This window comes from Pleurodeles waltl, chromosome 4_1 (assembly GCF_031143425.1).
Source record: "Pleurodeles waltl isolate 20211129_DDA chromosome 4_1, aPleWal1.hap1.20221129, whole genome shotgun sequence".
Classification (NCBI taxonomy): Eukaryota; Metazoa; Chordata; class Amphibia; order Caudata; family Salamandridae; genus Pleurodeles; species Pleurodeles waltl.
In genome coordinates, this window is record NC_090442.1 from 109,070,185 (window position 1) to 109,091,559 (window position 21,375).

The 21,375-nt window shown below is 41.2% G+C and overlaps 1 protein-coding gene across 1 annotated transcript in view; it reads left to right on the forward strand.

The window, feature by feature from the left end:
- Positions 1-21,375, forward strand: part of LOC138287431 (glycine N-acyltransferase-like) — a 112,895-nt gene that overhangs the window by 36,531 nt on the left and 54,989 nt on the right. The window contains exons 4-5 of the mRNA XM_069227854.1: positions 13,361-13,487; positions 17,123-17,303. Coding sequence (XP_069083955.1) covers positions 13,361-13,487; positions 17,123-17,303 — 308 coding nt within the window. The remainder of the gene's footprint in view (positions 1-13,360; positions 13,488-17,122; positions 17,304-21,375) is intronic.

Genomic DNA, 21,375 nt, shown 5'->3' on the forward strand with positions numbered 1-21,375 from the left:
CCTTTCCCGGTGGCGGAGTGTAGCAAAGCAAGGCACTTGCTGTATTGCCCTGCACCACAGGCCTTGTAAATGAGGCCAATAGGTTTTTCTAGTGATGTAAAAAAGGTAAACAATGTTTGAGGAGTATTGTATCTTGTGAGAATACATGTTGAGATGTATATGCATTAGAGTACACTATATTCACATTCTGCTCATACATTGTGAAGCATCTGCAAAAGTAAAGCTTCTATAATAAATTATATTCCAAAACCATTGCAAATAAACAGTACAGTGTTACAATGTGGAGGAAAGGGTTGCAGGTTATAGTCAAGTGGTTTTCGGTCTGGATGGAAATCTATAACACCCACTCACAATAGGTTGGTTTTCGTAACTTTGTGCAGGCACACTCTAAAACCAGAGGTTTGTATTAAGAGGCATATGCACCTCGCTCATATTAGTGTGTAAAGAACACACACCTTTGATAAGCCCTCCACACAAGGTAGAAATATCCGATAAAAGGCAAGAGGATGATTAACATTTCTTCAAAGACAAGTAGAAGATACAAGAAAAAACAGAAGCACTCTAATGGAGTGTTGGGGGAAGTCAATGAATTTCTGAGATAGAAGTGAGCAACTGAGAGAAGCGTCCATCAGAAATCAGTGATGGTGATGGTGAAGAAGGGTCAGGGAAGTGCAATTGCACCCCACAGCAGGGATGGGTTGAAAAACCAATATCTTATTGAAGTTATTGTAGAAGTAGCCTCTTTTACAGTGTTATCAGCAGGCACAAACCAAGCAGACAATACTGAAGACAAAAGTGAATAGGATACTTGTGCAATAGCATCACCAGATGCAGTGGAAGTTGAAGACAGCAAGTGGCCAAATTATAGAACAGTTTCATAGGTGCTGCTACAAAGTGACACGTTTAGAATAGTTGTACAATGGTCATAGTGGATGAGCAGAGTTTTCACAAAGATATGTTGATGCATGGGCAATACGCCAATGCTTTCCGGTTGAACGTACAGTATGATGGTTTGAGTACAATGATGACATATGAAGAGAAAGTTTGAGAAAGACAAGTCTGTATTGTTTGAAGATTTCAGCAATCAGATTGGCACGTAAAGAGCAAGGAAGCAAAATTGTTTTCATTGCCACCAGCGGCCGATTACGGCACTCACTGTGTGATCCAACTCACCTGTCACACGTGTGAAAGATCAACAAGAAAATAAATTCTCATGGACACTTCTAACTACAGGTTTCTCATCTGTAGAATATCCACAGGTGCAAAGATGAATCTTGATTTTTTTTTTTCAGATTAGCCCCAGTAGGTGGCACCATGTGACTCTGTGTCAACTCTGCGCTACCCCAGAAGTGATGACTGGAGCAGCATGTAGGTGGCACCCAAGCATGCTGACAGATTCTTTTTCTTTCCATTACTTTGTACATGGATCTGGAGCTAGCTACCTATTCTATCTCATCAGCTGACAGGATTTTTTAATCAAAAATATATTTCCAGTAGGCTTGTTTAAGCTTTGCAGGAACTGTTGAAAACAAATGCCTGTGACTGATCCCCATGAGGTTTGTTTCTGCTGTTTGGATTTGGGCCATGACTCCACTTCATTTAGTGAGTATGCTCTCATGCCGCCAATGGTGATTCAGTAAGGCAGGGCCATGCTGCATGTCACTGAGCACTGCAGGAAGGCATGTACACTGGCATCCACTCAAAAACACAGAAACAGACACGATTCTGCTCTTGGACCTGTTCCCGTGACAGGTCGTAATTGCGATTCAAGTCTTTGGGTAAGTCCAGATCTAAAAAGAGAATTACAAATATTCCAAGCAGGCCTCCCCACTCTCTGTCTCAGAAGTCACAAGGCTGTCACAGTGCCCTCAGTCTCACTCCCAGTCACCTACCATGGAGCTGATTCTGCAGCTGATCCCGATGAACCCGGAATGCCCCTTGGTCCATGGGCGACGGCTCGACAGGCTGACCAACCAAGACTTCGACTTGATGGAGTTGCAGGCGATTCACTTGGTATTGAAAGCCTTCTTACTGTCCAGGAGGCTGGTTCAGGTCTTCAAGGACGCCATCACTACCATGTGTTATTGCAACAAGCAGGGTGAAGTTGATTCCTGGGCTCTGTGCCAGGAGGTGTGGCACTTCTGGACCTGGCTGTATTGTCAGGGCATCTCCTTGATCATACACCACCTGCTGGGATCTTTAAACATCAGGGAAGAGAAACTCAGTCAGCGACACCTAACACATCACAAATGGGTGCTACACCTGGATGTGGCACAGGGCATATTCCAGCAATGGGGAAAAGCCTGGTTCGATCTCTTCATCACCACTATGAAAGCACATTGTGTAAACTTTTGTCATTAGAGTTCCCAAGAAGGTTCTCTCTCTGAGATGCATTCTACCTAGAGTGGAATGGAGAAGTCCTATATCTCTTCCTGCTCTGAGTTCTAAATAAGATCAGGAACAAGCTTACTCAAGTCATCCTAGTGACTCCAGATTAGTCATTAGGCCATTTGGCCATTTATCAGACAAATCGTCCTTGTTCATATCACATGCATTTTCTCAAACGTTTGGCCCACAAGTTTCTTCCTAAACATTTTGAATTGCCATTGTGGGACCTTAATTTGATCTATTCTTTCCCAATTAGCACCCTTTTTGAGCCAACGCTGTTCCCTAAATCTGCTAATCCTGAAGAAGGTCTTCCTAATTGCAATCACCTGAACTCCTTGCTTAATAAGCATCAAGTTTGGTCAGTTCATTTGCCGTACATCACCTTCTGTCCAGACAAATTGGTGCTGAAGACCAGCTTGGCTTTTCTCCTGAAAGTAGTGACTCTCCTTCATGTCTGACAGTCCATCACACTTTCTTCATTCTTTGCCTCACTTCTCGAAAAAGGAAGATCGGCTCCATTGCTTGGACCTGAAAATAGTGCTCAGTGTTTACATTGATTGTACTAGGGACCATTAGGTGGACGATTAACTCCTTATGGGGTTTTGTGGGACAAATAAATGCATAGCAGTGCAGAAGAGGACATCTTCCAGGTGGATAGGTCTGCTGCAGCCTTGTGGAGTATTGAGAGCCACCTCCACCAGGTCTAAGGGTGCTACCACTGTGCCAGCACATGGAGTGCCTGTTCTGGACATTTGTCAGGCTGCTATATGATCATCAATGCATATGTTCATGAAGCATTATTGTGTTAACTGTCAGGTTTAACTGGAAGTTCATTTTAGCTGCTCAGATCCTGCATGACTTTTTTTTCTGTGTCATTCTCAGACTCACCAGCAGGAGAGATACTGCTTTGCTATTTAGTCTACGGGTGACAAATCTGGATTTAGAACTATCCATCATAAAAACAAGCTACTTACCCTTGGTAACACTCTTTCTGGTGGATACTCTATCTAACTGGTGGATACTCTATCTAACTATAGATTCCTCACTGCTCTCCTGTCTCCCTGTTCTACGAAAGTATCTCTTTTCCATCTAAAAAAGGTCCCAAATAAGAGATTTAAACAGTGGCACGAATATACAAATATGTGTGTGAGGGCACAGATGTTGTCCATAAAGAAACTGTTGTTAGTGTGCCTGGGTGGTGTTATATTGCACCAGCACCTCTTTCAAAGTGGTACAGCGTTGATGGAAAGCTGCATAATGCCACCTTCTGGCTATGCTGAAAAATCTTCTGGATCAAGAGTGTGGATATTCCAGAGGTGAGGAATTTGCGGTTAGGTACAGTGTCCCCCAGAAGGAGCTTTACCAAAGGTAAGTAACTGGTCAACAGTACCTAAATTATTCAAAGAATATGGAGTGATGAGACTCAGTCCTTGGCATCCTACACACCACTGTCTGATGGAAATTGACAGCCAGAGAAGAACAGGCACTGGCTGTTATTGTGTCTGTGAGTCACTTACCATGGGTGTTGGGGCCGACACCACTGGGATGCCAGCATGGGAGAGGCGGTGTGCAGGTCCTGTGACTGATATAGTATCATGCAGGGACCACTTCACAATGCACATGCCCTTAAAATGCCAGGGGGGCTCAAAAACATGATGGACAGCCCATCACTCCAAAGCCTGGGGAGTCAGCCAAAGTAGTAAAAGGGTGTAGAGTGGTAATGTAGCCACTTTCAATATTTATGTAGGTATGATCTATGTTTGTATGATATGTCTTTGTAGTGCTGACATGAGGCACAAATAAACCATAATAATGGGAATCCTCTTTAAAACAAGATACAGAGGTTAGGGGATTCTGTTTTCTGCAAATAAAATCAATGCAACTATCATCAGTATTCATCCACTGTGGTGGTAAAAATCATTCTCTTTGTGCCTAAGTTTGATGATTGATTGATGACTGATTGATCCAAACATCTTTACAACCATGGACCAGCATCTTCTCTAAAAAAAGAAAGCTGTCAGTTGTAGTGAACAGCTTTAGAATCCTGATCAATGAACACATCTCTTACTCATGTTTAATACTAAAAATAACAAAGCATAAAGTTATGGAGGAAAGATGTTTCTTGACCAGTACTGCAAATGTTGGAGTTTTTATTGTTTTTCAGGCTAAGAGCCCAATGCCCTGAGCTGACTAGTATTTTAAGATGCTTGAATTGCAATAACTTTCTTAAAAAGGTATGGCAAACTTGTGAGTTTAAACCAGATGACAGCTTAAGCTGCAAAAAAATTATCATCCAAAAAGATCTATCTAAGATCATGGGACATTTCTGCCACCTATGGGCATCTTGCTACCTTTTCACCAGAAACATGGAGACTCTTACCATACCAGTCAATACTGATCAAAAAGCAACATAACTCTTTATCCGAATCCTTGTCTCTTCCTCTCCACCCACGTACCAGGTGACCTTTAAAATTATTAAGCAACTCCCAGGCTTACATAAAATGCTGTATATCCTTCCGACCCAACAGCAATTGATCTTGCTGTTGATACAGCAATTTGTAATTACCTGATGTACTCACTGTCTTGTGATGAACACCAAGGTACAGATTATACATGGCTCTCTCATCCCAGATGCATTTCCCTGGAGTTAACAAGCACTGGCAATACCAGCAGGTCAGGCTAATAAGTGAATGTACATCTTCCGTCACAGTTTTAGACACTCAATAAACCCTCTTAGATGCACTCTGTTACTCATCTTTTTTGTTTCATGTATCCTTTTATCCACCCACTGACCTATTTTTCCATACTCAGACTTACAACTTCATCAACAAATGGAAGACAAAGTAAATGAATTAAAGTGGAAAAAAAACATGAAACTGCCTCAACATGTCTAGCATAACCTTGTAATAATAAATAAAATTAAATATAAATGTGGGTGGCAATGTTGCAGTGGCATTGTACATAATGAATCTTTCTCTTTTTTTAAGTTCCAACATTGCCTCCATGTTTACAACCTAAATGTTGGCCTGTTTGGAATATTAAAACAATGACAAACAAGGGACATTGCCATTCCATTATGGTCATCTATTGTGTAGGCAGTGGTCACTTGGGAAGGGGTGCACTTCTGATTAATGTAGGTGGTAAGTGAGTGGCCTTATATATATGTCTGTGGAGCTGGGGAGCTGGGCATGCTCTAGAAAAAGAAAAGAAATAGAGAAGAAAAGAAACAAAAACAGGACCTATAAAAGCATAAAATAGAAATCTAAAGGACTGTCCCACTAGCCCTGGCACTGAAGCATTTTCATTTTCAGGTGGCGGTTCTCATGTGACCAGACACATGGCATCCCCTTCAGGGCAAGAGATCCAATGTCTGAAGTGGGCTGGCCAACTGCTGTCATGGATTGAAGTTAATGGTAAATGACTTTCAAACAGAAAAGAGCTGGCCCTAAGCCCCTCAACGTATGTGAATGTATATATATATATATATATATATATATATATATATATATATATATATATATATATATATATATATATATATATATATATATATATATATTGTATTTTAGATGTATGTTTAATTTACTATTTTGATAACAAGATCATGACAGACAGCTAAGCCTGTCAGGCCTTCTGAAGGGATCCTATCAAGACTTGTTGCAGTGTAAATCATCTGCCCCTGAGGTTTGTCAAAGGGTGAAATTCTGCACCAAACTCCTTTTCTTGCAAAGGTAATCTGTGAGATTCCTTCTAACAAAATACATGCCTGCAGCTTTTAACATGGTTCAATAATGACCCATGCTTAAAGGCCCACTATCTTTAGCATAAAGTTCATTCATTATCAGGCCTACAGACTTCCTCATAACATTTTTCAATAAAAATATTATTCTCAAGGCATCTGAATTAATGTTTCCCAATTACCCAATAAGACCTATAGACTTTATTATCGGCTTGTCACCATAACCAAAGCAGACCTACTGTAGAGAACATAAGCTTTTTCTCAAGGCAAATATTAAGTATACCATATTAAATTATAAATAGGTACAAAGTTACAGTTGTCAAAACCATATAAAATCCTTAGTGGGCTTAATAAGGATAATCATAGTGCAAATGTTCTGTTCAGATGGTTTGTTTGATTGGGTCATCAACACCAGAAACCTTGCCTAGTATGATATTCTGTGAGATTCCATGAAACAAAATACCTGCCTATAGGCTTTTGCACTACCATTAGTTCATTTGTTTGCTTTCCTATCTGACTAACCCCGCATCAGTGTTACACAGCCTCGCAACAATGGATGAAATTTAATATTTTGAAGCTAAATCCCATTAAAACTGAAAAACTCAAATTTTAACAAGTTCAATTGATGGGATCCTTCTTTTTGTCACTCATCTGTTGGCACTTGGCCAGACTTGGTAACTTCTGCTCAAAATCTGGGTAGCATCCTATACTCTAATCTAATGTTTGACCCCAGATTTGTACAATTACAAAATCATGCCTTTTTCCATTCAAATACTTACAAATAATTCACTCTTTCATTTCAATTCCTTTGACTTCCTCATAGAGTGATTCTTGACAAGTCGTTTAATAATATGTTGACCATCTCAAGAAAGGGCTAGAATGCCCACAGAAACAGCAAAATGCAGCAGATGAACTTCTTGCCGATTTTTTTTTTATCATCCATCCAAACATAGTAATCAAATAAAAAAACATATCCCCTCCCACCATTTGAAATCATCCTCCAGTTCAACCTTTTCTGTTCCTAAATGTAAACTCTATAATTGAGGTGGAAGAACCTTCTTGGTCCTGGCACCCTCCGAGGAGAACACATTAGGATTAAATCTGAACAGCATCATTATATCTTCGGTTAGCTTCTTGAAACTTGACTGTACAATGTGTTCTTGTGTATCTGTCAGTAGCAGGTATTGCTATCACCAAAAGGCTATAGAAAGGATTGTTAGCAGGATTTAAAAATAAAAATAATAATAATAATAATAATAATAATAAAAATAATAATAATAATAATAATAATAATAATAATGCTTCTTAAACCTCTATTGCATTTAACACACGCTTTTCACAGTAAATAAACCAGGGCTACTCGCTTTGTAATAACTTTTCTTACCAAAGAGATCAAAGCCAGGGAATCCGGTATATCTTTTCCTGTTAAACCAATAAGGCCTATAGCCTTTACAACTGTATTGATACCATCCCCAACACAGGACTACTAACATGCACATCACATGCATACAGTTATAAAATTACAAATGTACAGAACTACAGTTGTCAAAACACAAACACAGTGAAAATATTTTACCTTCTAGGTTTATCAGTTAGTTTGATAACAATCCACCAATAAAGGTTTTATGACGTCAAGCAATGCTTTTCACAATAAATAATCAATGTCTTAATGTTTCAAAACAAACAGACCAGAACCATGACATCAAACGTCCTGTTTCTCAGAGAATAGATCTGGCCTATTAAACTTAATATTCCTCAGAGAAAAAATAACCTTTATCACTTTCTTGCCACCATAAACAACTCGGGAACTACTCTACTGCACATAATATTTTCCAGAAAGCAACCTTAAGGCATACAGTCATAAAAACTCAAATGCATACAAAATTAGATTGGTGCAACAAAATACCCTCTCCACTAAAGGGAGAGCCTAACAAGGTTTATCATAGTGCAAATCTTTTATACCCAGTGAGTCAAAGGTGTAATCAGCGCCCAACCCTTGCCAACTACTGTAATCTGTGAGGTTCCATGTAACAAAATATCTTTGCATTCTTTAACCCCTTCAGTGCTCATGGCGGAACGGTTCCAACATGAGCACCTGTGGTCGTGTGCTGAGGACGTAACCGATACATCCTCTGCACACGACTACCAAATCCCTCTGCTGTTTCCAGCAGAGGGATTTGATTTTCTAAAAGCAGCCTTTGGAGCTGGGAAAGAGGTTTCCCAGCTCCCAGGGCTGTTTTTAGTTTTCACTGAAATGACAATCAGCATGCATGGTGCACGACATAATTTCAATGAAAACAAAAGCGAAATGAGCCAATCAGCTCATTTCACTTTGACTGTCTTGATGCTCAGGGGGCTATCTCAGCCCCTGGAGCACCGAGGCAGATGAAACAAGTGTAATTGCAAAGGGGTACTCTCCCCTTTCTAATGGTGCCCCTCCCTAGTAGATGCCCAAGCAGGGATCCACTGCAGAGACAAAAATCCAACCAATGTCAGTGGGAGGCCCAGCACAAGGGCCACCATAGTCCTTGGTTTGATAGGTTTCTGTCACTGGCACTAGGCCTAGCCACATAAGTGGCACAGCATTTTTATCAGAGCAAGTGGGGCAATGCTGGGTGGTAGGAATGTGGATTTCTGCAAGTTCCGGAAGTTTCCATGACAGAAATGTAAGAAAAATGTGTGATTTCAAGCAAAGTTTGAGGTTTGCAGGGCATTGTGAGTACAAAAATCTCATGGTATTCATGCAATTCACCAATCCCTGGATTTCTGTTGGTGTCTAGTTTTCAAAAGTATACAGGTTTGGTAGGTTTCCCAAGGTATCTTCTGAGGTAGGGCCCAAAGACCAAAGCTACATGTTTTTTCGAAAAAAGTGGTCAGTTTTGCATGGAAAAATGTGATGTGCCCATGTTACGTTGTCGACCATTTCCTGTTGCAAGCACTATGCCTGCCCACACAAGTGAGGTACCATTTTCATCAGAAGACTTAGGAGAATGCTGGGTATAAGTAAGTTTGTGGCTCTGTGCAGATTCCAGAACTTTGCCACACAGAAATGTGGGACAAATGTGTTTTTTAATCAAAGTGTGAGGTTTGCAAGAGATTCTGAGTAAAAGAGAGCCATGCAAGTCACCCCATCCTGGATTTCCCTAGGTATCAAGTTTAAAAAGTTTGCTAGGTTTTCCTAGGTGGTGGCTGAGGTAGGGCCCAATTAACACAACCACCCACTTTGCATAAAACGGGTTAGTTTTGCATGGACAAATTTGATGTATCCATGTTGCCTTTTGGCCCATTTCCTGTTGCGGGCACCAGGAGTACCCACACAAGTGAGGTACCACTTTTCTTAGGAGACTTAGGGGAACAGAGAGTAGTAAAACACATGTCATTACAAGTTGCATTTCCCTGCATTTGAACCTACCAAATGTAAGACAATGTGTGAGAAAGAAGTAATTTGGGGAAATATCCTCTAATTCACATGCTGGTAAGGGTACCCACAAATTCAGAGATGTAAAAATAACTACTGCTTCTACATTTTACCATACTAACTGTTATAAATCCGGTGCACAATGAAAAAACATTGCAAGGTGCAGAACAGTTATTGGCTTGGATACCTTGGGTTCTTGGAAAACCCACACTCCTCATATATCCCCACAACCCGAATGGTCTAACAAATGGAATGGCATATAGCTTCTCTATGAAAACCTTGAAGGAGCTGCACAAATGTCCCCTTGCTGAATTCAAAATGTAGTCTAGTTTTCAGAAATATATAGCTCTCCAGTAGCCACCATGGGTTTCACATCTGTTTCTACCACAAACTGGAAGGAGCTTGAAAGCACAAGAATTAGGGAAAATGGGTGATCTCCCAGTAAAATGCCAAAACTGTGTGACAAAATGTGCTTTTTCTGAATCACATCTGCCTGTTCCTAAAAGCTGGGAAGATGGTGATTTTAGCACCACAAACCTTTTGCTGATGCAATTTGTAGGAAAAAAACAGGCACTTTCTTCTGCAGCACTTTTTCTCATTTTCCCCCAAAAAACTAACTTTAGCCATACTTTGGCTAATTCCTTGGTCCGCTCCTAGGGAATCCACAAACCCCAGGTACCTTTAGAATCCCTTTAATGTTTGAAAAAAAGGAAGCAAATTTGGCGTGGATAGCTTATGTAGACAAAAAGATATGGGAGCCTAAGCGTGAACTACCCTAAAGAGTAAAATAAAGTCAGCACAGGATGGGAAAAGGCTGTGCAGCAAAGACGTTAATACTAAAATATGTCAGTCCAATCATAAATACTCAATGACTTTAACATATCATCATTTTTTATAATATTTACATCAGTCTTATAGCCTTCATCAATAACAATACCCTACATCCAACACAATCCTAGGACCTCATTACGAGTGTGGCAATCTCATAACTGCCACATTCGGGGTGCCGGTCTGGACCGTCTGTTAACCGCCGGCTCCACCAGGATCTTAATTCACCAGGCAGCACAGCATGCAGCGCTGCCCTGTGGATTATGACCTTGTTCTCTGCCAGCCTTTTCATGGCGGTAACACCTTTATGAAAAGGCTGGTGGAGAACAGGTGCAAGGGGCCCCCCTGCTGGTGCACCCTGCTGGCTACAGCATTGCCACCAGCTCGATTACAAGCTAGAGACAATGCTGTAGCCTGTTTCCTGCTAGGCTGGTGCGTGGAAAATTAGGTTTCCGCCTGCCAACCTAGTGGTGAAACTCTTAATGGGTCCAGCGGGGAGGTAGCCAGTGTGGCAGCAACCTCCCCATTGGAAGTTCGGCGGATGGTGCAAGGCAAAAAGTGCCACAAAAACACACAAGCATTAGTAAATACATTAGGTTTCGCCTATTTGATTAATAATATATTTTTTGTTAAGTTTTAGCTTCGTGAGCACCTGTGCAATATAATTTAAAGGAAGTCTCTAAAAGTGTTATAACTTGTTCATTAAGAAAGGCAATATATTGTGCAGTAACAGATGGTAAGGCAAAAACCACGATGGGGCTCATGGCTGAATGTAAGGTTTGGAGAACGATGTGTTCCAAGACCCCTGGAAGAAATGAAAGTTACAGCACAGAGCAGAACAGAAACAAAAGAAACAAATTAAAGACACCGGATCGAACAGCAAAATCTTTTGAAAAACGAATTAAACCTTCAAACAGAAATACCAGGACTTTAAAAACAAGCACAGTGAATTCTGTGGAGGTAAAACTTTAAAAAAGAGTTCCACAAAAGCAGATGAAGACAGTACTTGGGTCACAGGAAACTGATAAGAGAAACACCCTAGAGGAACAACAGAAAAAAGTATGCTACAGACAATAGTAACAGAGGAAAAGTAAGTGGTAAGAATACCAAACAATGAAATGTGAGGGTGGAATGTAAGCCCTTTTTTGAATTTATATTAAATACAATAGATTTCACAAGCACAGCACAAGGCTGTCCAGGTGAAACCTAACAAGTTCTGCCCAATCAAATGCTGTACCCAAGAAAAACAACATGTGGGCAGAGCCTATGCCCTTAGCCGACTAATACTGTGAAAAGCACTTTTTCTGTTAATCACATAGGGTCTGGCAGGTTTGGCAAGATAGACCTGAAATGTTTGACCCTGCTTCTTAAGAAGTCATGTCATAACCCTTGGAGCCATCAGCCATTTGCAAACCTACCCATTAGCCATGCTGGTGCTGAGAATGATGATTGATTGATTTTCTTAGTTCATTCATTGAGGATCATGGTTGTGGCTGGTCATAGTTTCAGTTACACTGGTGTAATCTCAGAAACATCAAGTTCCAGTTGCTATGTACAATTCCCAACACTATGCTATTACATCCCATCATGCAATTACATGCCTTTCATTGAAAAAAAATATTGCAATCACATGGAAGTAACACATACAACTAGGATGTGAATAGCTGCAAATTGTAACACTAGAGCTTTTTGTACAATTCTTTTAGCTCCAAATGTGTCCTTACATTCAAAATGGATGCAAGGATGCATTTCAAGTTAAAATAGGAAGTCAAATACCAGTTTTGCATTTTGTCTAATTATGTGTAATTTCCCTGAAATTTGTGTAATTATACAAATGCAAATTATGCAACTTTCGTACACCCCTAGTCAGAGACTGCTACATCCTTCACAAACAGGATACCAGACAAAAAGGGCAGCAGACTCACCCTTCCTTTTGTATTGTTGAATGGCGTATGCAAAATGGCCTGTTCATTAACCATCCACCATCCCATATAACTGCACAAAGTGCAAAAAATAGGAATCTACTTTTGGGCATTTCATGCAATGCATCATAATTCACAGTCATCAGCTGCCAAGAAAACATCATGGTCCTCTGTCTTTGTTGCTATGTCATAATCATTTCACAACATTTCTGTATGAAAGAGTCCACCTCTAATGGCACCATGTCTTCCTTTAACTTTTTCACTTTCCTATTTTATTATTATAATTTTAACTATGAATTGTAAATATTGATTGCATATATTGTTAATAGCCTTAGTTAACTTTGACAATAAAGTTTTACTTCTGAAGAATGTTTAGTACACTTAGGACTTTTTGACATGTTCATCAGATTCATGACGAGGGGTAAAATACTATTGCAACGTTTATAGATTTTCCACATTTGAGGTTGAATTTCTTTGAGTCCATGAAGGTACAATGTTTCATACGTCCATGTCTAGACTGATGGCTGGATTCCACACGGTGTGATCATGTGAATTTCACATCTCTGACCCCTTTTTGTGCCACATTGCTGTGGTTTGCGAAGTTTGCTTTCCCTAAGAAATATCAGCACATGTCATAGATTTAAAATGTCTATAAGTTGCTCTTTCTTGAAGCACATCTTTTTTCATGTACAATTTGTAAAACAGTTACACTGGACACAAATCATAATTTTATTCCTGAATTCCGGCTCTTACAGATTTAGCACAGAAAAGAGTTTGGAAACGGCAAATAACATCACAACGAGACCCTGGCTGAGCCATAAGTGATGCCACGTCTAGTACCTACTGTAGCTCAAAATTACACACCCTCAGTTCCTGGACACCACCTGCAAAAAGTGGGTTATGCACAGGGTGTAGGTAGGTCCATCACTGTGAGTGTTGAAGACTGAGATCTTGAAAGCTGAGGATCTTATGTTCAAAGTGGTTGTCATGGAAGCTGAAGAGTTTGCAATAACCCTCCCCTACAATTGCTAAATACCATTTGTCGTTTTCCCAATATTTGTTTAGGAAATGGTGGATGATACAAACCTCTACACAAACATCTACTTGGTCTTCACCAAGGATCCAGAGAACCTCCGGGCGATGCTATTGACCACTGATGTCATCAACTGGAATCAGTGCCTGAAGATAGAAGGTAATAGGAGCTGAAGATTGACTATTGGGAAATACATTGGCTAGGTTCAAAACAAATATGTTATACATAGTTCTCCTGAACCATTGTTCGTTGGTAGCTGCATATGCACAATGAATAGTTGAATATAGGTGGACACAGAAAGTTTACGGAAACAGTTGTCACAAAGATCAAGTTACAGATCAAAGGTAAAAAATTGCATACCCATAAGAATGTTTTACTGAGGAGAGCTTTGGGCACCAGTACTTTTTTATTTACAAATTAATCACTGCAAAAAACGCAAACCATTTTCATTTACAAGACTTTCCTCCTAGGGTGCTTTGCCAAGGAGTCATTCCACATTGAGCCACTTATGCCAAAAAGGAAAACAGTATAAAGAGTTACCAAAAGAAACCCTAACAGTTAACATAAGTTAATGAGTAAAACATTAGGAGCCTTATTACAACTGGCTCAGAGACAAATACAGCTTTGGCCAGTTACATCTTACCCTGTGTCTCCAGGCTCAGAATTACTGGGTACACAGATACTAGACCAGGTGATTCTCGGTCCACAATCTCTGAGCCCAGCAAGTCCAGGTTCAGAGACACTGAATCCTTGTGCAATGCTGCTGGCGTTCTGGGCAGCTGATGTTCCCGCTATCCACCTGCTGTTCTCTTCCACGAGTGGGAAGGTACAAATGCTCAACGGCTTTTCTTGCACCTGTTCTGCCAACCACCCACCCGTGCCCATCTGCCAACCAAGTCACAGTCCTAAAAAATCCCTTGATGGATTTACAAGCTGTGCCAAGAAGATATTAGACCACATTGCTGTGAAATAAATTAAAATTCCCAGATATGGGTGCCGGAATTGAAGATTCCTGTCTCTTGGTACTCTGCTTCTAATTCTCAATGAGGCCGAATGCAGATGTCTTAAATCACATATTGACAAAACAAAAGTTGAGATTTGCACATGTAACAGTAGAGATCAAAAAATTATGCAACGTAGAATGCTCAATATTCACACACCACAGAATGTCTGTAAGTCACAGACCAAGCAAAGGCTCAACACTATGTATCATGGAAGGGCACCATGTCATGCAGCACAACAACAGGCAACATCATGACATATAGGTATGGTGCTGCATGCTATGGTCTTGGCTGATATGTCCTGGCCGCATCCACTCTGTCCCGAGCATAGTGATCGATGAAAAGCTACTCAGCATTTGATATCCTGGTGGGATTACATTCTTTGCTCATGGAAGGGAGCTTGGTCAAAGGCTGCAAGTAGGCTGACTTTCTACTAGAGCCATTAAGCCTTTCACAGAACTTAGCCCTTTCAAAATAACACAATCTTAAATAATAACAATGTGCATGAATAAGAGTTGAAGCTGGTCATGTAGTCCATCCTTGTAAGACTACGTTTAATGGACCAGAGTATAGGGAGGAAAATCTAGAATCCAAATGTTGATTTGTGCCTATTTAGGTCACCTTGGTAACAACAGCTTGCTTGGCCAATGAATCTTTTGCTTGTGTCTGGAAGATGAATTGTAGCTGTAAAGAGGGATCTCAGACTTCCTTTTAATTTACAGCCGTGCTGCACGTCGGCCACTGCAGCTGCATGCCTTTCTTTTTTCTATTTTGTGACACACTTGACAGGCTTGAATTTAGCATTATATTACTATGGTCACTGTTGGACCTGGCTTTTTGACAGGGTCATCCCCAAACTTTTTGCCTCCTACCTCCTATTTTTTCTGACCTGTTGTTGTTGGCTTTTGACCTCTGGGCACTTTACCACTGCTAAAGTGCATATGCTCCCTGTGTAAATTGTACTGGTGATTGGTTTATCCATGAGTGGCTATTTAATTTACTTGTAAGTCCCTAGTAAAGTGCACTATATGTGCCTAGGGCCTGTAGATTAAATGCTACTAGTGGGACTGAAGCACTGGTTGTGCCACCCCCTTCAGTAGCCCCTTAACCTTGTCTCAGGCCTGCCATTGCAAGGCCCGTGTGTGCAGTTTCACTGCCACTTTGACTTGGCATTTAAAAGTACTTGCCAAGCATAAAACTCCCCTTTTTTCTACATATGAGTCACCCCTAATGTGTGCCCTAGGTAACCCCTAAAGCGGGTTGCTGTGTGGGTAAAAGGCAGGACATGTACCTGTGTAGTTTATATGTCCTGGTAGAGTAAAGCTTCTAAATTCGTTTTTACACTACTGTGAGGCCTGCTCCCTTCATAGGCTAACATTGGGGCTGCCCTCATACATTGTGGAAGTGGCAGCTGCTGATCTGAAAGGAGCAGGAAGGTCATATGTATTATGGCCAGAATGGTAATACAAAATCCTGCTGGCTGGTGAAGTCAGATGTAATATTACTATTCTAGAAATGCCACTTTTAGAAAGTGAGCATTTCTTTGCACTTAAATCTTTCTGTGCCTTTCAATCCACTTCTGGCTAGGTTTAGTTGACAGCTCCTTGTGCATTCACTCAGACACACCCCAAACACAGGGTACTCAGCCTCACTTGCTTACATCTGCATTTTGAATGGGCCTTCCTGGGCTGGGAGGGTGGAGGGACTGCCCTCACACAAAGGACTGCCACACCCCCTACTGGGAAAGCTGCACAGTTACAGTGATTCCAGCCGTTTTACTCCATTTTGAAGAAATATTGCAACTATCCTAAATAAAATAAATACGTTAATGTGTCGATCTGCAGTCGCCAATTTAACTGGTGCTTACACCCTTCTGCTCCTGTTCACTTTTTGTTTTTGCAGTTGTATATAGCGTGAACTCGACCTGGAGCACTTCGCATGCGCACTAGTTACATTACACAATTAATTGCAAGGTGAAGGCAGATACATTTATATAATGGAGTGGCGTAATTGACAGTGCCAGTCCGCTGTTTATTTCCAGGAAGATCCTGTGCCTGCTCAAACCAAAGCAATTAGCTAGGTGTAATGTACAGGTTTGATGTTCCCGTACCAAATTCACCCTTTATAGTGTAGCGTTTGGTGTAATCTCGCATAAACATTTTAAAGTGTTCCTTTGAATGTAGTCTGTGTTTTTTTTATTTGAAACAAAAATTCCCATTTAGCCATTATGTTTCTTTATCTTGGAGAGTCTATTCTGTGACCCTTATACACTTGTAACAGGCACACGTCGATATGTACCAAAGCGTAGGATGCTCCTGGTTTTGTCGCACTCCGATGGATATTTCTTCAGAGCAGTCAGGGTGACACACTGTCAGCTACCCAGTGAGTGCCAGTTAATTGTTAACCAAGGTGTAACTTGTAACTCTTCTCCATAGGGCATTTAAATCACACGAATTGTATGCGCATTTGTAAAAAGAAATTCAAGCCACAATAACAGTCTCAGTCAAATTTAGATTATTTAGTTATTGCATTAAAGATCCCAAATCAATGCAGCTGTCACCCCTGTCTATTTATCATGCCACATAATTCCAGTACACAAATACACTACAAACCACACAATTCCACCCCAGGCAATTTCACAACTAACAAGGGTTCTTTACTGCAGATGTTCTAATGTTGTGATGTTGGGTCTATTTCTGGTGCAATGCCCTGAAGTCATACTTGTAATGTTTACAGTTTATTTATATCGATGAATGATTACAAAGTTTTAGCATCCTTACTATTTCTCTTTAGGACCACAACAGTGCCTAGACAATGTGATCATGAGCATTGCTGAACTTAAAGGGATGGAGGTGGAAAGAGAGCAATCATTTCTGTTTGTCAGGAAGGAACATTTAGGAGACTCTGAGAAGAGTCCAAGTGTGAACCTGGAAGTTAATGCACCGGCCCGAACCAGCAGTCACCTCAGAGCAAGGTGAGTAAGTGAGTGTATCATGACAACACATCGACCTGAGTGATCACTTCTAGTACTGTGCCAGCAGCGGGCTGATACCAGTCTTGTTTGGGTCCTGCCGGCTGTGTTGCTGTCGCTTTCCATGTCCCACGTCTAAGTTATAAACTATAAAGGAGGGCTTTCTCCTAAAACTTAAAATTTTGACGAATGGCTTGAGACTGATCTAATTCTGGACTAAGAGTTTACGAGAAGGTTGATATCGCTGTAAAAAATGGTAACTTGTGGTTTTCATAGCACTGCATACCACAGTTGTAATGCCTCATACCACATAGACTCTGAGCACTGTGAATAATTGGTGTTACTATTGCCCATTTTAATGGTCCTTTCAATCGACTGGTCTTAGGAGCGTGGAATGCTGGAATTCAATCTTGATATAAACAAACAAGAACTTGAGCTCAAATGACTTAAACCTGGCAACTCATGATGTTGGTGTTCAGCTTCATTATACTGTCTGTAGCCTTGTGCATGCAGCCCTACTCACATAAAGCGTTTAAATAACAGCACCTGAATGCTAAACTCTGCCAACCACCATGCATCTTTATAGCACGATGCATGGTGAGTAGCTCATTTTTGTAACCAGTTATATTGTGTGTGCAGGGTTGCAATCTACCAGCCTATTCTAGTCATTCTCTTTACAACACAGCACTGGGATTATCGAACTGGGCTCTATCTGCTCATAATACTGCTTCATACGAGATCTTGATGCTGTGTTCTATACTCATAAGCTCTGTCCCAATGCCCTTATAAACCAGAGCAAACCCTCGCGACTGGCATATCTCTGTTCTACTGTCACCCTTTCCTGAGTGTAGTATTCCACTTGCAAAGCATTTGTTGAAGGTACTTCAGGGCCTCCGTCTGTTGTGTAGCCATTTTAGCTATACATCCATGCACATTATTTTTGCATACTAGGCCTGCCGCTGCGCACTTTAACCAAGATATATTTTATTCAGCTTCATTTCTTTATTCTTACAATAGCCACTTTTGCAGGGCTTTGTTTAATTTTACTCTATCTAGCTGTTTTTGCCTAGGCCAGCACTGCGTTCTCAAAAGAAGACATTCTTGCTCACTCTGTGCTTCTTTCAAGGCTGTAGTAAGATAGGTTGCCGAAGAACGTGGTACAAGTTTTGTCTCTGACATTCATAGAAAAACACACATCCTTACGTAGGGACATTTTCCCAGAACATCAGTTGTTTTATTATAAAAACACTTCCCTGTCCCTTATACGTTAGAGGGAGATTCCAGCCAGAGAACCACGACTGTATGCTGATTGCCAAACGCTTCGCCACAGCTGCTTATGCAGACTTCATGCCTTTGCTCAGGTATGGGGGACGATGTCTTCCCAGGGGAACCTGAATGGCAGAATTAGAGCTTAACACACTGTGCTCTATTATAGCCTAGGTAGGAATTAGTCTATTGACTCTAGTGACAATACGGTAGCGTTATTTCTATGCTTTACTCTCCTTGTCACCATTTTAATCTTGTCATGCTGTATCATCCTGATTATTGCTGCCCATGCTTTGCTATCTAAGAGGCAGTCGCTTCATTAAAACATTATTGAAACATAGACTGCCTCTGTTTGTCATTGTGTATGTGAGACTAATGTAATTGAGAGAAATGGATGGGGATGAGTGACCACGGTTTCCCTGAGAAGTCAATTATGTCATGCGCTCGGCTGCCCAATCATCCCTGCCCTTTGGTAGAGATAATGCACTGCTAGTTAGCCGGAGCAAAACCCGGATTGGGTCAACAGGTTACCTGTAGTGGATCAGACCCAGTCTCCCACACCACAGGCGATTCTGCCTCTCAAAATCCAGAAGTCTCATTACAATAATGAGAGCCTACGCGACATGTAGGAAACCAACACCTTTGCCACTGTGAGAAATTCGTTTTTTGGTTCAGGAGTGTGTGAACCCTTCTCAAGCAGCAGCCACAGTCACCATCAGGATGAACCACAAAAGTCACTAAATTAACCTGTGGTTAACCCTGTGGTAGCTTGGCCCACTAGCAGTCAAGCTTAACTTAGAGGCAATGTGTTAAGTATTTATGCAGCACACAAACAGTAATAATTGAAAACACAACACCAGCAAATTCCCATTCCAATTTAAGCCAATAGATAAATTATTTGACTCTAAAATGACTAAAATTCAACCAGAAGAACAGGGTATATACTTTTTTGAAGATTTTTCAATAAATCAAATACTATAAAGCAAAAAGCGCCAACCGTGGATTACCCAGTCGTAGTGGACTGGGTTCAAATCACAAGTTCAGGCTGACTGTGAAGAAGCACAGGCTGGATACAGGACTGATCTCAGCCCCCTGATAATGAACCTTGTAGCCTGGGTGTCATGATGCAGAGTCCTTGCGTTGAGCTGCACAGTCCTGTGTTGACAAGTCATTGACGAGAAGCTGCGAAGTGAGGTGTGATGTTGAGGTGTGTCATGAAGCGGTGGAGTATAAGAAGATGTCAATAGGAGCTTGTGATGGGAAGCCCTGCATCGGCATCAAGGAAGCCTTGGCAGGTGCTTCCAAGGACTGCAATGCGTCAGTGCTGAGGATAAGGTGTGTCACACTGGGCTAGTGTCGGTGGTGTGCTGTGTTGTGTTGCATGGAGTTGTGACAATGTTGAAGAAGTCTGTTAAGTCCCTATGGCCTTGAAACAGGGCAAGCCAACTGACCCCTGGAGATTTCTGGGAGTCTTGGGTCCACGCAGGCAGGCTGGATTCAGCAGAGCACCTCCCATCAGTAGAAGAGTCCTGGTGTACCAACAACAGGCCTTTGGCAGTAAACCAGTCCTTGGCCAGCAAAGAAGAGATTGGACAGGAGCCCACACTTCACAGCTGGACAGTCCTGCTCCCTAAAAGAGTACACAGGTTCAGGGGTGATCTGAAGAGCGTGTTTGTTGTGTCCAACATTCATACCTGATGCCCACGTCGAAGTGGAAGAAACGTCTGGATTTTCTGCTTACTGAGGTGTCTGGAATTTCCTGTGACAATGTCCAGATGTTCCATCCTGTCACACCTATTCCCTCTATTGTGTGGCTGTTTGAAAAGGCCCGCTGCCACTCACACTGGATAATATAACCCAGACACAGGCTGTAGGCACCATATGGTTGGAACTAGAAAATGCAAACTTTCTAAAAGTGTCATTTTCATAATTGTGACATAAAATCAGATTTTAGATACCAAACATAACTTTCCATCTGTTCCCAATCAAAAGCTAGCACTTATCAAACAGAATAAGGTATCTCATCGTTATGCTATGTGAGAGGTAGGCGTCACAGTAGTGAAAATTGGATTTGGGACTTTTTCATAACCGGAACATGTAAAAGGTGCATGCACAATTTTTTAAATACAATGCACCCTGCCCTAGGGGCTGTCTAGGTATACCTTAGGGGTGAAATCTATGTAATAAAAGGGAGTTTTAGGCTTCTGCCATGGCAGACATAGGGCATGTTTTGAGGGGGCTGCTTTAGTGGGTGGCACAACAAGTGCTGCAGGCCTATTAGTAGCATTTAATTTACAGGCCCTGGGTATATGGTGTACCACGTTTCTGGGGACTCGTAAGTAAATTAAATATGGCATTTAGGTAGAAGACCATTTTAACATGTTTTAGTGAATGAGCACAAGCATTTAGCACTAGTTAGCAGTGGTACAGTGCACAGAGTCTGAAGGCTAGCAAAACAAATTCAGAAAAATAGAAGGGTGTAGGCAAAACATTTGAGCTCCTGTCCTATTGCTATTCTCACATGGCTGTCAATTCACGCTTCAATCTGGAATCACTGCCTTATAGCACCCCCTTTTGTATTGCACATTCCAATTAACTACAACAACAGTTGCTTCTCCTGTGCATGCCCCTGCATTACTCCCCTATTATTCCTATGACCATACATTTTGAAGACAAAAATTGGTTTATTTTGGCGGTCTCCAACTGGAAATTGCCTCTGCTTCCATAGGAGTCAAGGGGGTGAATACATTTGAGAAATATATTTTTTATATCTCCCACTTTCTTCACATAAAATGTTGGAACGTATGCC